This window comes from Ranitomeya imitator, chromosome 3 (genome assembly GCF_032444005.1).
Source record: "Ranitomeya imitator isolate aRanImi1 chromosome 3, aRanImi1.pri, whole genome shotgun sequence".
Lineage (NCBI taxonomy): Eukaryota > Metazoa > Chordata > Amphibia > Anura > Dendrobatidae > Ranitomeya > Ranitomeya imitator.
Genome location: NC_091284.1, coordinates 496,641,266 through 496,662,368, shown reverse-complemented (window position 1 = coordinate 496,662,368; position 21,103 = coordinate 496,641,266). Strand labels below are relative to the sequence as shown.

The 21,103-nt window shown below is 43.2% G+C and overlaps 1 protein-coding gene across 1 annotated transcript in view; it reads left to right on the top strand.

Annotated features, from left to right (window-relative positions):
* The window catches only part of FHL2 (four and a half LIM domains 2), a 190,238-nt gene that overhangs the window by 47,320 nt on the left and 121,815 nt on the right, over positions 1 to 21,103 (top strand). The window contains exon 2 of the mRNA XM_069757642.1: positions 8,472 to 8,650. Within this exon, the coding sequence (XP_069613743.1) occupies positions 8,495 to 8,650 (156 nt within the window). The 5' untranslated portion in view covers positions 8,472 to 8,494. The remainder of the gene's footprint in view (positions 1 to 8,471; positions 8,651 to 21,103) is intronic.

Sequence of the window (21,103 nt, the reverse complement as noted above, 5' to 3'; positions counted from 1 at the left end):
AAACCATGTCTTCTCTCCATTTTTTTTGCAGATTCCACACTACTAATGTCAGTAGTGTGTATCTGCAAAATTTGGCCGTTCTAGCTCTTAAAATAAAGGGTTAAATGGCGGAAAAAATTGGCGTGGGCTCCCGCGCAATTTTCTCCGCCAGAGTAGTAAAGCCAGTGACTGAGGGCAGATATTAATAGCCTGGAGAGGGTCCACGGTTATTGGCCCCCCCCGGCTAAAAATATCTGCCCCCAGCCACCCCAGAAAAGGCACATCTGGAAGATGCGCCTATTCTGGCACTTGGCCACTCTCTTCCCATTCCCGTGTAGCGGTGGGATATGGGGTAATGAAGGGTTAATGCCACCTTGCTATTGTAAGGTGACATTAAGCCTAATTAATAATGGAGAGGCGTCAATTATGACACCTATCCATTATTAATCCAATACTAGTAAAGGGTTAAATAAAACACAAACACATTTTTTAAAATTATTTTAATGAAATAAAAACAATGGTTGTTGCAGTATTTTATTCAACGCCCAATCCAGTCACTGAAGACCCTCGTTCTGTGAGTAAAAAAACATAATAAACCAACAATATACTTACCCTCCGCAGATCTGTAACGTCCAACGATGTAAATCCTTCTGAAGGGGTTAAAACATTTTGCAGCAAGGAGCTGTGCTAATGCACGCTGCTCCTCGCTGCAAAACCCCAGGGAATGAGGCTAAAAATAGATCAATGATCTATATTTAGCTTCATTTGCGGTGAGGCGCCCTCTGCTGGCTGTTCATAGATCGTGGGAAATTACCTAGAAAGCACCTATCCATTATTAATCCAATACTAGTAAAGGGTTAAATAAAACACAAACACATTTTTTAAAATTATTTTAATGAAATAAAAACAATGGTTGTTGCAGTATTTTATTCAACGCCCAATCCAGTCACTGAAGACCCTCGTTCTGTGAGTAAAAAAACATAATAAACCAACAATATACTTACCCTCCGCAGATCTGTAACGTCCAACGATGTAAATCCTTCTGAAGGGGTTAAAACATTTTGCAGCAAGGAGCTGTGCTAATGCACGCTGCTCCTCGCTGCAAAACCCCAGGGAATGAGGCTAAAAATAGATCAATGATCTATATTTAGCTTCATTTGCGGTGAGGCGCCCTCTGCTGGCTGTTCATAGATCGTGGGAAATTACCTAGAAAGCTCCCTGGCTTTCTAGGTAATTTCCCACGATCTATGAACAGCCAGCAGAGGGCGCCTCACCGCAAATGAAGCTAAATATAGATCATTGATCTATTTTTAGCCTCATTCCCTGGGGTTTTGCAGCGAGGAGCAGCGTGCATTAGCACAGCTCCTTGCTGCAAAATGTTTTAACCCCTTCAGAAGGATTTACATCGTTGGACGTTACAGATCTGCGGAGGGTAAGTATATTGTTGGTTTATTATGTTTTTTTACTCACAGAACGAGGGTCTTCAGTGACTGGATTGGGCGTTGAATAAAATACTGCAACAACCATTGTTTTTATTTCATTAAAATAATTTTAAAAAATGTGTTTGTGTTTTATTTAACCCTTTACTAGTATTGGATTAATAATGGATAGGTGTCATAATTGACGCCTCTCCATTATTAATTAGGCTTAATGTCACCTTACAATAGCAAGGTGGCATTAACCCTTCATTACCCCATATCCCACCGCTACACGGGAATGGGAAGAGAGTGGCCAAGTGCCAGAATAGGCGCATCTTCCAGATGTGCCTTTTCTGGGGTGGCTGGGGGCAGATATTTTTAGCCAGGGGGGGCCAATAACCGTGGACCCTCTCCAGGCTATTAATATCTGCCCTCAGTCACTGGCTTTACTACTCTGGCGGAGAAAATTGCGCGGGAGCCCACGCCAATTTTTTCCGCCATTTAACCCTTTATTTTAAGAGCTAGAACGGCCAAATTTTGCAGATACACACTACTGACATTAGTAGTGTGGAATCTGCAAAAAAAATGGAGAGAAGACATGGTTTACTGTATGTAAACCATGTCTCAAATCATGTCGGGTTTTAGGAAGGAGAAGGAAAAAGCCGGTAATTGAATTACCGGCTTTCAAGCTGTCTAGCGCTGGAATAAATATTAATATATATACATATATGTGTCTCACTGACATATATATATATATATACCTATTCTATGTGTACACATTTATTCTACCTATTCTACTGTAAGCTGTCAGTGTGATTTTACTGTACACCGCACTGAATTACCGGCTTTTCTCTCTAATATATGTGTCTACTGACACACATATATATATATATATATATATATATATATATATATATATATATATATATATATATATATATATATATATATATATAGACAGTATATATATATTTTCTTTTCTTTTTGGGACACATGGATCACTTCTATAGCGGTATGTTGGTTTTGCTAGCCTGCGAGAAAACCACGCAGTACGGATGCCATACGGATTACATACGGAGGATGCCATGCGCAAAAAACGCTGACACACCCTGCCTACGGAGGAGCTACGGACCACTTTTTTCGGGACTTTTCAGCGTATTACGGCCGTAATATACGGACCGTATTGTTTTACGCTGTGTGTGACGCCGGCCTGAGGCTTAAAGGGAACCTGTCAGCTGAATTTGGCGGGACCAGTTTTGGGTCATATGGGCGGAGTTTTCGGGTGTTTGATTCACCCTTTCCTTACCTGCTGGCTGCATGCTGGCCGAAATATTGGATTGAAGTTCATTCTCTGTCCTCCGTAGTACATGCCTGTGTATGGTCCCTCTCTAGGATATTAATATCTGCCCTTAGTCACTGGCTTTCCCACTCTGGTGGAGAAAATTGCACGGGAGCCCACGCCAGTTTTTTCTGTGATTTAACACCTAGAGCTCCCAAATTTTGCACACACACTACTAACTTTATTAGTGAGGGGTATGTAAAAATCTAACGGATATAAAATTGGTTACTGTATGTAAATCATGTCTCATATCCTGTCGGGTTTGGTAAGGACTTAGCAAAAGCCGGCAATTGAATTACCGGCTTTCCTGCTATCTAACTCTGTATGAAATATGAACATATATATATATATGTGTCTCACTGACATATATATATATATATATATACTGTATATATGTTTTCATGAATATTTGAGCCCATGGATCCATTATATGTCCATTTTGCAAGTTGGCGAGAAAATCTCACCATACGGATGCCACACGGATGACACTTGGATACTTTTTGGAGAGAAAAATTGCATCTTCGCATTGAATACGGATCACTGTTCAGGAACTTTTCTGCGTATCTCGGCAGTAAAAACGGACCGTATTTTTATATGTTAGGTGTGACCCCGGCCTGACAGTGACAGATTCATTCCGTGCCATGCGCAGTATGAATCAGATGATGGCTGCGCAAATGTAGACAGGTATGTTTACTCTGAAATGTTGTAGCTTTTAGAGTAAAAACATACAGGATCCGATTTATTATTGCATTTGTACACATTTTTTTTTGTGTGTTTTACGACATTTCTGTTTGCACCAAATTCCTGCAAATTCCATTTGCTCTCTTCAGTTATCTATTTTATATGTGTTTCCTTGTTTATTTTTTTATTTTGTCACTGTGAGCGTAGGGAAGAATTTCCAGATGTTTTGCCTGTTTCATCATTTGCGACTTTTCAAAACGTTGCAAGATAAGTTTTAAATCTACTCAAGTTTTCCTCTGGAGTCATTTTATGTACAATAGAAATTTTTGTGCAATTCTTGCGACATTCTACAAAATGTTCAACTTTTTTGCACTAAAAAAATGCAAAAGACAGAAGAAAAAAAGTTTTGTTTTACTTTGCGCACAACTCATGAACCACAGGCACTATTTTGATGAATTGGCACAAAAACGTTAGCGAATACTGCAAGGCAAATAAAAAATTAACTTAAAAATGCAAATGATGAATCGGCCCAAAAGCACTTTGGGGATTGTGGGTCTGATTAATTAAGATTGGCGTTTAATGCCGCAATGGGAGTGCAGGAGTATGAAGCACCTAATTCCTTAAGAAGCATGTGTCACTTATTGAATTAGACATATTTTATCACAGGTCTGCACCCTGCCAGTAATGTTCTAGTCAGAAATAAATACGGACTCATAAATACGGACTCATAGGTCTGTTGGACCGTGGTCTGTTTCTATAAGGATGGCTCTAAAAGGATAAAGCTGACATATGCCAGAAATCAGCTAGAAGTGAATAGAAGTACAACTAACGACTGTTATTAAGTGTACTAAACTTCTTTCTCTTCCACCACATTTACTCATCATGCTGACATATGCTTTAATAGTTTTTGCTCCATTAATTCTCACTCTCCTTCGCTATCCGCAAACCCCAGCACACTCGAGCCAAGTAATAATCTATCCTTCCCTCTTGCCCCCCACCTGACCTCCTCTGCTGACCTGTTCCTCAACCTCAGATCTCTCCTAATAAAGCACAAAACTCTCTGCTTCTCCTCATTGCTGGTGACATATCTTCCAATCCTGGACCCCCACAGCTCATACCTCTCATTAGCTCCTCCTATCGCTCCCAACCCAATATAAACACCCGAAATCTTGCCCACCTCAAATCCGTGCCCTTGACACCCACCACCCTGCTCCCTCTCTCTGGATCACTCTGGAATGCCCGCTCCGTCTGCAATAAACTCCACGTGATTCACGACCTCTTCACCTCTCGTAATCATTCCTTCCTGGGCATCACCGAAACATGACTGACAGTCTCCGACATAGCCTCCCCTGCTGCACTATGTCACAGCAGCCTCCACTTCACCCAGACTCCTTGCCCTGACAACAGACAAGGTGGAGGAGTGGGCCTTCTCCTTTCTTCCAAATGTATCTTTTACCCAATCCCACCACTACCCTCCCTTATCCTCCCCTCTTTTGAAGTCCACTCTGTCCACATCTACTCCCCCTACAACCTTCAAATGACCTTCATATACCGACCTCCGGGCCTGACCACTGCCTTTATTGAGCAGTTCTCCACCTGGCTCCTTCACTTTCTCTCTGCTGACATTTCCACCATCATCATGGGTGACTTCAACATCCCCATTGACATCCACCAGTCAGCAGCCTCCAAACTTCTGTCCCTTACTTCAGCTTTTGGACTTAGTGGTCCTCCTCAGCCATCCATACATGCGGACATACACTAGACCTGGTCTTCACCCATCTCTGCTCCCTATCTAACTTCACAACCTCCCATCTCCCTCTATCTGACCACCATCTACTCACTCCACTCTCTCGGCTATTAATATCTGCCCTCAGTCACTGGCTTTCCCACTCTGGCGGAGAAAATTGCGCCGGAACCCACGCAGCTTTTTCCGTGATTTAACCCTTTATTTTAACAACTAGAGCTCCCAAATTTTGCACACACAAGCATTATTAGTATTATTGTACTATTGCAGATATATACGTCAAATGTATTCTTTGTCTTCCCCATGTCTTGTTGTAATATAAGATTGCCAAAGAGTCTCTAAGATTGAGATGCAGCAGTGGATCTGCCACCAGATTTCACAATATTAGGGCTCATGAAGACGGACGTAGAGTCTCTCATCTGAGAGAATTGGGGTGATTATGCACATGACACTCTGATCACACAATGATCAGAGCTTCAGCATAGTGTAATCTGATTGACTCGAATGAGAGAATCATAGCACACTGTGATGTTCGACCTTCATTTTTTCGAAGATGACCATGACTTCAGGGTTAGAAGAGAATTAATAGTTATGGGTCCGGAGGTGGCTGATGAGTCCAATCCGGGCCCTGAAGGTTCGCCCACATACTTGACATGCGAAAGCAGATGTGGTCAGTACACCAGATTCTGCTTGTGCCTTGCGTACAGCACGCTTTCTTTTTGCGTCACAGATTTTCCTATCTTCAGCTGCACGTGCTCCTGAGGTGATTCTGCCCCGCCAACCTGGACGATCCAGGGCAAGCTCTTCCCATTCATTGGTGTTGACTTCCAGGTTTTTGAGAGACACCTTAAGGCAGTCTTTATAGCGCTTCCTCTGCCCCCCAACTGCTCGCTTTCCTTGGCACAGTTCTCCGTACAGCAGTTGTTTCGGTAGTCGGCTGTCCAGCATTCGGACCACATGTCCAGCCCACCTGGCTTGGACTTTCAGCAGGAGAGTGTAAACGCTGCAGAGCCCAGTTTGTTCCAGAATTGCCGTGTCTGGGACATTGTCTTGCCACCTGATGTGGAGGAGTCTGCGGAGGCAACTCATGTGGAAATGATTAAGCTGTTTAGCATGCCGGCTGTACACTGTCCAGGTCTCGCTAGCATAGAGAAGTGTGGTGAGGACCACCGCGCAGTAGACCTTCAGCTTGGTGGTAAGGCTGAGTCCCCTTCGTTCCCAGACGTTCTTACGCAGTCTCCCGAAGGCGGCACTGGCTTTGGCGATTCTGTTGTTAACCTCAGCATCTATGGTTACTTCACGGGAAAGTGTGCTGCCTAAGTAGGTGAAGTTATCGACTGCTTTGAGGTTTTGCTCCTTCACCGTGTAAGCACACTGTAAGGAGAAGATGAAGAACAACATTTTTCCATCGTCTCCTTTCTGTGTGTGCGTGGAATTCGGACTGCAGTCAGATGTCATCCGAGTTCGATACAAATATCAGATTAAGCTTGGGCTTGGAGTGATTTTATTACTTGGACAGACACTGTCCAAGGAAAAAAAATCGGACATGTGCACAGTTTCATAGACTAACATTGGTCCAGGTGGGATTCTATGTTTTGTTGGATCGCACTTCGACCAATAATACTGTCGTCTGCACGGGCTCTAAGCTGTACACATTATAAAGGCTCGCTCACACTGGCGAGTTGCATCTAATGGTCCTCTCATGCGAGAGAATCGGATGATATATGCAAATGACCATCAGCTCAAACTCTATTGCGAGTATGAGCCGAGTGTCAACTTTACCTTCTCTTACATTTGAGAACCAGATCACAGGTGAGAAGGAGACATTAATCTCTCCATCTTCTCCATTCTGTGAGTCGGCGTATATCGCACTGCAATGACATCTGAATGCTGTTCAATATTTTGCACGCACCCATAGACTTGTATGGGTGCACGAGGTCCGATATGTGCTGCCAATTGCAGTATGCAGCTATTATTTTACTCATGCCGACTCGGCATGAGAAAATAAAGGCTAATCGGCACTGCTCCATAGTGTAACAGTGGCCTGAGTGCTATCTAATGTAACTTTGGATAGCACTCCTCTGAGTTATGCACTGGCTACTCGCCAGTGTGAGTTTACCCTTTAAGAGATCTCACAAACTCAATGAGCCTGGTGGACAAAGGATGTGTTCACACTACGTCTTTTTCTGATGTTCATAAACCACTGTTTTTCAAGAAAAAGTCCATTCAGGAAACTCGCCTTTTCTCTGGAGTTTTGTAAACTTGAAACGTCTTTTACTAATGTTTTTTGATTGTTTCATGATCGTTTTTGATGCCAATGATTTTTCAGCATTTTTTTCCAGCGGTTTTTTTTTACTATTATTTCCATGAAGAATAGAAGAAAACACCAGTGTTTTTTTACGTGGAAATGTTTAAAAAACACACAAAAAAGGCCCGGATTTCTCCTTAGTGTCTTTTGAGGATTTCATTTTGGGGGGCGGGTATTTTCAAAAACTTTGGAAAATTACACAACTTTGAAAATCCCTAGCATAAAGACTATATAACCCAGTTTGAAGGTTTTCTGCTTCAGTTTGACTCCGATGTTTCAAAGTACTGTACATAAATAAGCCTTATCGGTCTAAGAAATCTACCATATTTAATAATGTTCACAGTTTGCATTGTGAAATCTCATGACTAGGGTTGAGCGACTTTTACTTTTTTAGGGTCGAGTCAGGTTTCGCGAAACTCGACTATCTCTAAAGTCGAGTCAAGTGAAATCGGCCGATTATGGCGAAAAGTCGGGGATCGACCGAAACACGAAACCCAATGCAAAGTCAATGGGATATTTTTTTTTTTTCTTCTCTCTCTCTCTCTCTCTCCTCCATCCCTGAACAGAAAAGCTGGTGTTACACATTTCAAATCGCAACAGCGCACAAGCGACAAGATGACGATAGGCGTCCACGCCCCTAAGACCTATGTCATCACTCTGCCCACGCTCCTTCATTGGCTGAAAAAATGGCGCCAAGCGCATCATACGAAATGCGACTTTGGCGCGAAAGTCGCGTACCGCATGGCCGACCCCACACAGGGATCGGGTCGGGTTTCATGAAACCCGACTTTGCCAAAAGTCGGCGACTTTTGAAAATGAACGATCCGTTTCGCTCAACCCTACTCATGACAGATCCACTTTAGAGTTCTGGATCAGTGAGAAGCCTTACTAGTATTGGTGATATGATTTAAAGTGAATACTAAACACTCTTATGATAGTCCTAGGAGAGATAGGAGTCCTATGGTCGAAACTTGAAAGTGTTAATTGTTTGATTTCTTACAGGTTACATGTGAACGGTATTAAAAATGACTGAGCGATTCGATTGTCATTACTGCAAGGAATCTCTATTTGGAAAAAAGTACCTTCTGAGGGAAGAAAACCCATATTGTGTGAAATGTTATGAGAATCTGTATTCCAACTCCTGTGAAGAGTGCAAGAAGCCCATCGGCTGTGATGGCAAGGTATGTAGCTACAGGATTTTTGATTGCTGAAGTAATTGGTTCAAAACATTTTTTTTATAGCTGAGAATAAGCTGAATAAAATATGACTGGAAGTGAATGACATCTACAATGACCATTCAGGATTTTTTTTTCTTTTTCTGTATGCCATAAATAGCTTATAGATGTAGCTCACGATTCTGGGATCCACACACGTCAGGAAAGGAAAGCAGATACACGGCCATCTCTACAATTACTTTCCACGTAGATCTAATGGCTGGCTACATATATTTTTATTTCATAAATCAATAGTAGACATGAAAACACCAACTTTATAATACATTTTAGCAGAAAAATCTGCTTCTGGACTGACCTTTCACATTAAAAATTCTCAATTTATATGTAAAATCTGTATTCGGTATCTGCTGTAGAAACAATTCCCAAAAACCAATGTCAGATTGTCACTTTTGTTCGTAGTCAGGTTTACCGTACTCTGATTTTTTTTCCCCCGTTTTCCAATACGCTATTCAAAAGTACAACTCATCCCACAAAAAAAATCAAGCCTTCATATGTCTTTGTGGGTAGAAAAATAAAAAAAGTTATGGTTCTTGGATGGGGAAGAAAAAACAAAAGCGAAAAAAGTAATAATCTTTAGGTAATTAAGACATAAATGAGCACTAAACATTATTCTTGTGCAAAAATGTTTTCGAAAATCTAAGTCATCATGCTCATTCACTATGGCCCCGATTCATCATTGCATTTTTTTTAAGTCATTTTCCTTTTTTGTCATGTGGTATTAGTTGCCAGTTTTGGCGCCATAGTTTTCAAAATAGGGAAAATAATTAATGAATTTTTTGCAAAGTCAAAATAGTATTTTTTTCTGTCTTGAACTATTTTTGTGATTCTTTGGTCCCGAATGTTGCACATTTAAAAAATAGGGCAAAGCTGCACCAAAATACTGGTGTACTCAAAAATACACCAGGGGCGGATGGTAGTGAAGTTGTGCCAAATTGTGACTTTTGAAAAAGTTGCAAATTAAGGATCTAGTGAATTGTTAAATTCCGCCCACAAATTGGAAAACAAAAAATAACAGGCAAGCTGTAGTGCCAGCATCCCTACGCGCCGTCCTAAAGTGTCCCCAGAAAAATGGCTGGGAGACACTTATTATTTAAGGCACCTCCACCTGATGGGGAGCTGCTTATGCAAAGTTGTTAGTCTGTTTCTAAAAAATGCTTGCTAGTTCTCAGGTCCCAGTACTTGTATTCCAGTACACCTGCCTGCTTATTCAGCTGTGCCTACCAGCCTGTCTATTAGCTGTACCTGCCTGCCTATTAGCCGTGCTCGCCTATACCTGTCTGCCATGATACCAGTCTTGCTTGCCAGTACCAGCATGACTGTCTGTTGTGCCAGTCATTATACCAGCCATGCCAGCCACTACTTGCCAAGGCTATCAATCCTGACAGTTCCTGTCTCCTGTCCCTTGGGGGTCAGCTGCCATCCACCAGAGGTCAGTTCTGGAGTAATGCCTGGCTCCGCCTTCCTCATTCCTCTTTGGATCGCAGTATCTTCAGCTACTGTGCATCAAATCCTTGGTGAGCCACCTAGCCATGTCCCTACAGGCTCTCCTTGGACCATGGCACAGTGGTTCCCCCACCCAGTCCATTACACGAGTGCATATAACATGGACTTCAAAAAAGGTGCATATAGGATAATCAGTTGGGTGCAAAGGCAATGATGAATCAGGGCCTATATGTTAATCTATAATTTAAATATGGGAAAAAAGCAAATCTAAATATATCTAATTGGAATTATCCAACAAAATCCCAACAATATTAGAGGTCCAAAATATAGAAGTGACAGCGCTCCATCCGGGTGTATTCCAAAATTCAAAACTTTATTGAAGCCATAAAAACAGCAGACAGCAACGTTTCGACCTTATAGGTCTTTATCAAGCATGTCTAACAGTGCAAAGGGCCGGCTATAAATAGTATAGGTGCCACACAGGGCACCAATCACCAATGAGCCCCACCCCCCCACGTAATTTAACAATATATACAATAATAAAAACAAAAATCAAACATGTACCTAATAAAAATCTCCCCACCCAGGTATAGATCGCATGCACAAAATATAAATGTACCCCACTAGTATACAGAACTGCGATACAGTCTAGATGAGTTTCATCTGTCAGAGTCCGGAGGCGTGATCTTCATACGAAAATCCACCAATCAGCACATCGCCACATGGAGTAATAAACAATCCACTGCCAATCGGTTTCAAGCTCTTTTAGGTGTCATATAGCCTAGCGACGCCCTCAGACGAATCACATGTCCGGAAACCACCAATTGGGGAGCCTGTAATAGAATCAACAAAACACTACAGGCCGCTCAAAACATCTCGAGTCGCCACCCACTCAAACCAGGGAGCGCCGGCGCCTACCCCTCTAGACACGCCCCCAATCGGGGACCCATCCCGAGCCGAGAGCGTCACGTACACACCCCCCGGGGGGGGCGGGGCCAGACCGGAACGTTGCCACAGTAACCGCATTATCATGTCCTTAGCCACAGTGCTCAACAACTGGCTCAGCCCAGCGACGCGATAGCGCGGATGCGCCTACGGAACCCCCCGGAGTTAGCGTCCCACCAACCAGTGGGAAAACCACCCCAGGGACAACCCCGCAGTATACATACCTCGTCCACCACATCGCATAAGCCACCATGTCGCTAGAACAACCGCAGCCAAGGCACAATGTGTGCAGAACCAGAAGCGATAGGATGGAAAATACAGCGACCTCCCAATTCAAAGTTTATAAAACACCAAGAGGGGAACTAACCCTGTAGGGAAAAGAACACAACCATTTAATAGAAATTAACAAAAAAACACAGACATTAATGCAAGGCCAGGAGAACTTATCACCATTCAATGAGTATCTCACCACCCCTAAATGGCCAATGGAAAACATAGATAAACAGACCCAATAAGGTCTCATATCAAAACTGGACCTGTCAATCATCATCTACCGTCGATTCTGACAGCATACACCCAAATTCGTCTGAAATAAAGGGATACAACACATATTAACAACGCCTAATAAACCTGAGCAGCAAAGACATTAAAAACAAATACCAACAGTAATGGGACCGACCTCCTACCGAATACACCCATGTAGGTTGAAATCAATATTGAGGCCCTTAGGTTGTAGTGACCCCAACATATAGATCCATCGAAGTTCCTTAGCCTTGAGAATTTGTAATCTATTACCTCCCCTCCTGAGCAGTGGTACACTGTCAATCACCCTAAACCTAAGTTGATTCACAGAATGTTTATTATCAACGAAGTGTTTGGGCACTGGCAATTCCGTGATTCCTGTTCTTACTGTACTCTTATGTTTGGTAATACGGGCTCTTACCTCCATGGTCGTTTCGCCAACATAAGTGAGCCCACATGGGCATACAATCATGTACACAACAAAGCTGGAGGTACATGTATATCTCTCCTTGAGAAAAATCTTTTTACCAGTATGCGGGTGATGGAAAAAATCCCCCTTTAGCATATTATTGCAACAGGAGCAGCTCAAACAAGGGAAATTGCCATTTTTCACGGTACTCAGGGTACTTTGAATAGATCTTTTAGAAGTCCCAATGTCCGACTTCACAAGTTCATCTCTGAGGTTACATCCCCTTCTGAATGACATCATTGGGGGCGCCTCAAAGTGAGGAACAGAAGGCAAACCCCGCTGTAATAGGGGCCAATGTCGTCTCAATATATTACCCACCCGACTACTCGCCGAGTTATATGTCGATACAAAGGGAATTCTATCCACAGTTGACTCAACACGAGTCTTGTTTCGAATACTTACGCGGGAGCAATTATAAGCCTTATTCTTATATTTAATAACCTCCCTAGGTGGATATCCCCTAGCAATAAATTTATTGCACATCTCACTGAGTCTCGAGTCAATCCGTTCCTCATCTGACACAATACGTCTTACCCTCAAAAGTTGGCTCCATGGAAGGGAGCCAACCATCTTCCTCGGGTGATTACTATCGAATGCTAATAATCCATTCCCGTCCGTTGTTTTAATAAAGATGTCAGTCTCCAATCTATTTCCAGCCTTATACACCAAAGTGTCCAAAAATTGTATCTGGATAGTGGACTGAGTCAAAGTAAACTGTAATTCAGGATAGATCTGATTCAAAAACCCATGGAAGGTCTCCAACTCAAGGGAGGTCCCCTCCCATATCACAAAGATGTCATCAATGTATCGCCACCAGGCTCTGACGTGGCGCCAGAGGTTGGAACTGTACACGAACACATCCTCAAGTACCGCCATTTAGATATTGGCGTACGTGGGGGCCACATTGGACCCCATGGCGGTACCTCTTAATTGCAAGAAAAACTCATCCCCAAACAGAAAAAAATTCCGCCTGAGGATGAATTCAAGCAATGTGAGGATGAGTCGTGCACACTCGGGGGCCACGTCAGAGCCCGATAGCATACCTGAGACAGCTTCAAGACCTTTCTCATGTTCAATAGAGGTATATAAAGATACCACATCGAATGAAGCCACAATGGTAGAATCAGAAATAATAATGTCCCGACGCGTTTCTTCGCAGGCCAAATCATCAGGGGACCTGCCTGCCTGGGAGATAAAGTGCACGAGTGCTAAAAAGGACATAAGGACCTGCCACCCTCCATGTTACACTGAGGACTTCTTTTTAGCACTCAAAAGAAACGCCTGCAAAGAAACGCGTCAGGACATTCCAATAGGGAGAGTGCAGGGCATGATATTGCTCAGGGGTAGCTGTGGACTGCCCTTGTAAGGGCGGGAGCTCGGGAACCTAGGTTTACGGATAGCCCCTCAGGGATTGACAGGGCATTGTCTCCCGACGTCACTGATTTATGGATTTCTCCACTCCAGCGAATTGTGGGCTTTACCTACCTGGGTTACGGCAATTGGTGAGATCGTTCTTGTTTTAAATATTTTGGTTATGTATGATATCTACCTTATTTGCCTTACCCCCCTCCCGCCTGTTTATAATCTGTTTTTGATACCTGCTAATACCTATATAAACAAGGTTATCTGGCTCAACATCTTTGCACCTATGTGTGCTTGTGCTATAAACTAGAGGTATCTTGATAGTGTAGGACAGCACACTTTGCGTGTGTAACAGCTGTTCTTACTAACATTCTATTTTGGTATCACCCATAAATGATGTTTTATCATACAGGCCACATCATTTAATACCATTATATGTTTATTTTTTGGGGTGACACTATTTCTTTTTGTTGTTGTTTATATTTTTACCTTGTACACATTAAAGGTTGTTTTAATTCCTACTATAATTTAAATATGGACCTCTCAATTTCCACCATAAACCTATGATGTTTTTTCCATCCCCATCAATAGTATTTTGCAATTTTGTAATGTCAGTCAATGGTACAATGGCTATGTCAATTGTAATGCTTAATATCAGTTCATGAAGGTTTCCATGGTCAGGCTTGGTGCAGGATACTATGATTGGCAAAATCTAAGAAACACACAGGTGCAGTGGTTTTCATTCTGTCGAAGAGAAAAATTTAAATCCATAAGATATCTCCAGAGAGGTGATGTATCACCCTCACATTGAACATATCTGATTAATTATAACTGGGGAAGTGACAAACTAATTAAAATTGGGAAAGTGAGTGATAGCTGACACTTCAACCAACACTGAAATAGGGACCTCCTGCTGTGAACAGGTAATTACAGCAAAGATCTGCTCTAAGAACCAACCACAAAGATTGGACTTTGTTTCCTCAGAGGTGGAGAAGTACACTTCCAAGGCAAGATATTCTTATAGTCAAAGCAATGGTCCCCACACTTTTTGGAGCCAGTGGACAATGCTGAATATTGGGATTTGCATCAATCCTATATTTATGGGAGATACATTTTCAGCGTCATAGTGAAGGGACGAACATAATGCATTGACTCACACCACCATAAGGCCATTCTAACCCCTCCAAATTAATATCAGACCTATGGAGGATGCTATCCAATGCATCCATGCCATGTTTCAGCTATACAGAAAGATAAATTAGCAATAGGAAACATGACGGCAATATCTACCGCCTGGGACCTCCAGGGTCGAAAATATCCTGAAAGTTGGAAATCTCATAAAGTTCTAAAAAACCTAGCACATCCCACAACCATCCCACATATGAGTTCACCAAGGGGAGGTATGCGGGCGTAACTTTGATCTAATAAAAACAAAGTTTGGAGTTCTGTCCTTGTTCATTTATGGAAGATGTAGTTCACTGTGAGAGTGTTCCATTTTCCTAATCAAAGTGCTTCCCTGCATAAAGATAAGAGGCATTCGTGCAACATCTGGTTTGGTAGTTTTCTTTTGTTATCACTTACTACTTTATGTATTTTGCTCCTATTTTGTAACATCTTTGCATTTTTTTTATAAGCACTGTCTACCTTTCCGGATTAAATATATAAAATTTAATATCTCGATTCCTCTTGCTCTGTAAACCGAACCCCTGAAGCCACAAACTACTTGTAACGGGTGACCAATCGGCTGTTTAAACAATTGGTGATGGCAGCTAGTAGTTTCTTTAGTTATTGTGGAGTTGGCAGTGATTGTATCTGGTTGTATACATATATTCCATATATTGAATTTGGAGGTGTAAATACTATATGCTCATTGTGAGAACCCCAATAACCGGATTAGTAGTGGAAGCTGTTATGACCTGGTGGTCAGGACAACAATGGACCTGGTGGTTAAGAGCACTCGGAATGACCTGATAGTTACTGATAATAAAGGACGAGCTCTGGGATGTGGGAACTCTGCTGACCGCAATCCCTAAACCTATCAACCAGACTAGAAATAGCCGTGGATTGCGCCTAACGCTCCCTATGCAACTCGGCACAGCCTAAGAAACTAGCTAGCCCTGAAGATAGGAAAATAAAGCCTACCTTGCCTCAGAGAAATTCCCCAAAGGAAAAGGCAGCCCCCCACATATAATGACTGTGAGTAAAGATGAAAATACAAACACAGAGATGAAATAGATTAAGCAAAGTGAGGCCCGACTTACTGAACAGACCGAGGATAGGAAAGCAGCTAACGAATTAACCTGGTCACCTGTGAAAGGAAACACCCACCAGAGGAAGTCCATGGACAGAACCAGCCGAAGTACCATTCATGACCACAGGAGGGAGCCCGACAACAGAATTCACAACAGGAAGCAGCAATTACCTCATCCATCACTCGTCAGTCAATTGCGTAATTGTCCTGGTGACTGGAGGCATCGGAGTTGCGTCCCCTGACAAATTGGTGACAGTGGTGGTAACAGTGTGATCTCCACAGTGTTATCTGTGACAATCTGGTGGCAGCAGTAAGAGCTGAGTGATCTCTCTCGTGTTATCCAAGACACGCTCTAATTTCTAAAAAAAAGTTTTCCCACCTGCAATGGAATGGATAGGTCTGTAATTTTTATCGTAGATACAATTCAACTGTGAGAAACAGAATCTAAGAACAAAAAAATGAAAATCACATTGGTGATTGGTGAGTTTTTTTCTTTAAAAATCCCTCCTGCTCTGATCTCATTACCTATATTAATTGCACCTGTTTGAGTGTGAGTACAGATGTCTGTTAGGCTAGGTTCACATTGCGTTAGGGCAATCCGTTAAGCGCATAGCGCTAGCAGATTGCATTTGCACAATGTTTGTTTGGGGTCCGCGTTTGGCGTCCCCGCTAGCGCAGATCCCTGTTGTGAATTCTGTTGTCGGGTTCCCTCCTGTGGTCATGAGTGGTACTTCGGCTGGTTCTGTCCATGGACTTCCTCTGGTGGATATTTCTGAGTTTCCTTTCACAGGTGACGAGGTTAATTCGTTAGCTGCTGCTCTATTTAACTCCACTTAGATCTTTGCTCCACGCCACCTGTCAATGTTCCAGTATTGGTCTAGTTCACTCCTGGATCGTTCTTGTGACCTGTCTTCCCATCAGAAGCTAAGTTCCAGCTTGTATTTCTTTGGTTTGCTATTTTTCTGTCCAGCTTGCTATTTAATTTGTTGTCTTGCTTGCTGGAAGCTCTGGGACGCAGAGGGAGCGCCTCCGCACTGTGAGTCGGTGCGGAGGGTCTTTTTGCGCCCTCTGCGTGGTCTTTTAGTAGGTTTTTGTGCTGACCGCAAAGCAACCTTTCCTATCCTCGGTCTGTTTAGTAAGTCGGGCCTCACTTTGCTTAATCTATTTCATCTCTGTGTTTGTATTTTCATCTTTACTCACAGTCATTATATGTGGGGGGCTGCCTTTTCCTTTGGGGAATTTCTCTGAGGCAAGGTAGGCTTTATTTTCCTATCTTCAGGGCTAGCTAGTTTCTTAGGCTGTGCCGAGTTGCATAGGGAGCGTTAGGCGCAATCCACGGCTATTTCTAGTATGGTTGATAGGTTTAGGGATTGCGGTCAGCAGAGTTCCCACGTCCCAGAGCTCGTCCTTAATGATCAGTAACTATCAGGTCATTCCGTGTGCTCTTAACCACCAGGTCCATTATTGTCCTGACCACCAGGTCATAACAGTACAGGTCATTTCAAAAAATGTTTGGATGTGCCGGTCAGGTTTTTGAAATGTATTCTTTAGCCTTCTGATCGTGCACTCCGCCTCCTAGCTTCAGGTGTTTTAATTACAGCAGGTCCAATATCCCTCCACAGAGAGAGAGAGAATTTTAGTCTAAGAAGAGGTTTCACATGCACCCATTCAGATGGAGACGTTTATTCTCAGCGAGGTAGGCAAGTTTAGGACCTGGTATAAGAGAGATGCCGTAAAGGGGCTACCAGGTACACATAAAATTGGCCATTTTTATGCGCTAAAAGCTCTCATTTTTCATATTTCTAGTGCAGTAATGCATTTCAAATTTCGTGTTTTCAAGTTTACATGTTTTAGCTCTGCAGTGTGCTGCCTTATTTACATAACAGTACAGGTGGCCCAAAGTACTAATGCATCTCAATAGAGGGATAAGAGAAGTTCTGAGACCATTTTTTTTTTCTTTGCAGTGTGTTTTGTCTCAATTTTCCCCTTTACCTCTGGGTGGTTCAGGACACTGGTGTAAACATGGACATTCAAGGTCTGTCCTCTTGGATGGATAATCTCACTACAAGGATACAAAACATTCAAGATTTTGTGGTTCAGAATCCGATGTCAGAGCCTAAGATTCCTATTCCTGATTTGTTTTTTGGTGATAGATCTAAGTTCTTGAATTTCAAAAATAATTGTAAATTGTTTCTTGCCTTGAAACCTCGCTCCTCAGGTGACCCTGTTCAACAAGTAAAGATCATTATTTCTTTGTTACGTGGGGACCCTCAAGACTGGGCATTTTCCCTTGCGCCAGGAGATCCGGCATTGCGTGATGTTGATGCGTTTTTCCTGGCGCTTGGATTGCTTTATGACGAACCTAATTCAGTGGATCAGGCAGAGAAAATCTTGCTGGCTCTGTGTCAGGGTCGGGATGAAGCGGAGATATATTGTCAGAAGTTTAGAAAGTGGTCTGTGCTCACTCAGTGGAATGAATGTGCTCTGGCAGCGATCTTCAGAAAGGGTCTCTCTGAAGCCCTTAAGGATGTCATGGTGGGATTTCCCATGCCTGCTGGTCTGAATGAGTCTATGTCCTTGGCCATTCAGATCGATCGACGCTTGCGTGAGCGTAAAGCTGTGCACCATTTGGCGGTACTATCTGAGCATGGGCCTGAGCCTATGCAATGTGATAGGACTTTGACCAGAGCTGAACGGCAAGAACACAGACGTCGGAATGGGCTGTGTTTTTACTGTGGTGAATCCACTCATGCTATCTCCGATTGTCATAAGCGCACTAAGCGGTTCGCTAGGTCTGCCACCATTGGTACGGTACAGTCTAAATTTCTATTGTCTGTTACTCTGATTTGCTCTTTGTCATCCTATTCTGTTATGGCATTTGTGGATTCAGGCGCTGCCCTGAATTTGATGGACTCGGAGTATGCTAGGCGCTGTGGTTTTTTCTTGGAGCCCTTGCAGTATCCTATTCCATTGAGAGGAATTGATGCTACGCCTTTGGCCAAGAATAAGCCTCAGTATTGGACCCAATTGACCATGTGCATGGCTCCTGCACATCAGGAGGATATCCGCTTTCTGGTGTTGCATAAACTGCATGATGTGGTTGTTTTGGGGTTGCCATGGCTACAGGTTCATAATCCAGTATTGAATAGAAAAAACGTGTGCACTACTGATAGGATGGTGCTAAGGTTAGGTTCCCACACCTTCATGCAAATGATAAAAAGAAGAACCTAGCACTCAACTTGATGCTTTTGTGCAAATTTTATTGTAGTACCCAATAAACGTTTCGGTCCCACATACGGACCTTCATCAGTAACGTACTATATTATAGAACAGGCAAGGAGACCATAGAGTCTCAGGGCACTAATGGGAGCGGCGTCTTAAAGGAACTCCGGGCTGGTAATATGCTCTAGCAGGTGAACAGTGTTGTGCCGCTAGCAGACGCGGTGTCCACCGCTGGTCTCTTAAGATTCAGGTCAAATGAATAAGCGACATATAAGTTGAGGAGGACCGCACCGAGTACCGAGGCACTGAAATGTTCCACAATGTAGAGTAACCGGAGAGTAAAAAAGAAAAAGAATGAGGAATGTGAGGCACGTACCGTACTATATTATAGAACAGGAAAGGAGACCATAGAGTCTCAGGGCACTAATGGGAGCGGCGTCTAAAGATCATGAGAAAGTGATATTAAACTAACGCCGAAAGGTGATGGAATAGTGAGGGGGGATACCAGATCTGGCGTACCTTAAAGGAACTCCGGGCTGGTAATATGCTGAAGGTAAAGGAAAAGAAATATATAAGAATACATACCGGAGTACTAGGAGAGGGACAACATGCTGCACTGTGGAAAGAATACCTCTAGCAGGTGAACAGTGTTGTGCCGCTAGTCTGATCCGGAGAAGAAGGGACCGCGGCTACATAGGCGGAGGGAGGGGCTGAATCAGCCGAACGGCCAATCCCAGAGTGAGCGTAGCACCGGAAGTGACGTCGCGTTGTCATAGAGACGTTACGAGACAAGTGTGTGGCTATGAAAGGAGCACATGGAGCGACGCCGGCGGAAGTGACACGCTTGTGAGTCATTGCTCCAAGGGAAACATATCCTAGTAAAATAGGTTCCGGATAACAGAATGCAAAGAGAAGTTAATACAGGAGGCGTAGAGAAGTGATGTCTAGAGGAGATCCCGTGATTGGTGGATCTCCATAGTGATGACGCCCCATGAGCATGGTATTCAGCCGTGTGACTAGATGGACAAAGTGAGGATAGCAGACTTGGTCCAGTGCAATCAATAGGTGGTATTAAAGAGGCCTCAGTACAGTCGGCTCTAGTAATAGAAGAAAGAAAAAAACAGTTACCAATATAATATAAACAAATATATATAACACATTGGTCATGTTATCAGTATGTATCCACCTAGGAGAGAGATGCACCAAACATATAAACAGTAGTCACATGGAATGCGATGAGTCAGGTACGGACGGCCTAATCCACGATCCAAACGGGAAAAGAGGGGGGTAAATGTGCCTAGGGGAGAAATTACTATATAGTTAAGTGTTCAGAGAAATGACGCCAAATCGTAGTCTCTATTGAGCCCCAAAGGGTGAAGGGTCTCCAAGGTGTGGATCCAAAAGGCCTCCCTCCGTTTAAGGCGGGCCACCCGATCCCCACCACGGCGAATGGGGGGGATATGTTCAATAACCTGAAACTGTAATTGTGAGACATTATGGCCTTGGGTATTGAAGTGTGATGGGATGGGTAACAGCAGATTTTTACAACGGACCGTTGATTTGTGCTTGGAGACACGATCACGTATTGGTTGCGTAGTCTCCCCCACGTATAGGAGTCCACATGGGCATTTGATCAGGTAAATGACCCAAGATGAGGCGCAGGTAAAATAGTCTGGAATGCGAAATATTTTACCTGAGCGAGGATGATGAAAAGAGGAGCCCTTGAGGACGTTATGGCATTGTGAACAGTTGAGGCACGGGAAGGTCCCTGTGCGTGGATTTTGTAAAAACCGTTGGCGGGGGGACGGAGTACCTGACCCCAAGTCTGCCTTCACCAAGGAGTCCTTAAGGTTAGGTGGGCGTTTGAAGCAGGGGAGAAAAGGGTTTTGAAATTCAGCAACATTAGGGTAGGCTTTGGACAGTAGGTGCTAGTTTTGACGTATGGACCTATGTAAGATATAAGCAAATGGGTGGTAAGAGTGTATAAACGGGACCCGATTAGTGGCTCTATTGAGTCGTGGAGGCGACGGTGAGGCGGCTTTTTCTAGAACTGATGGCGGGTATCCACGTTGGGAAAATTTAGTAGCCATTTCTTGAAGAAGAAGTGGTCGTAGGTCCGTATCGGACACAATTCTTGAGACCCGATGGAATTGGGACTTACGTACCGAATTCTTAGTAGCAGGAG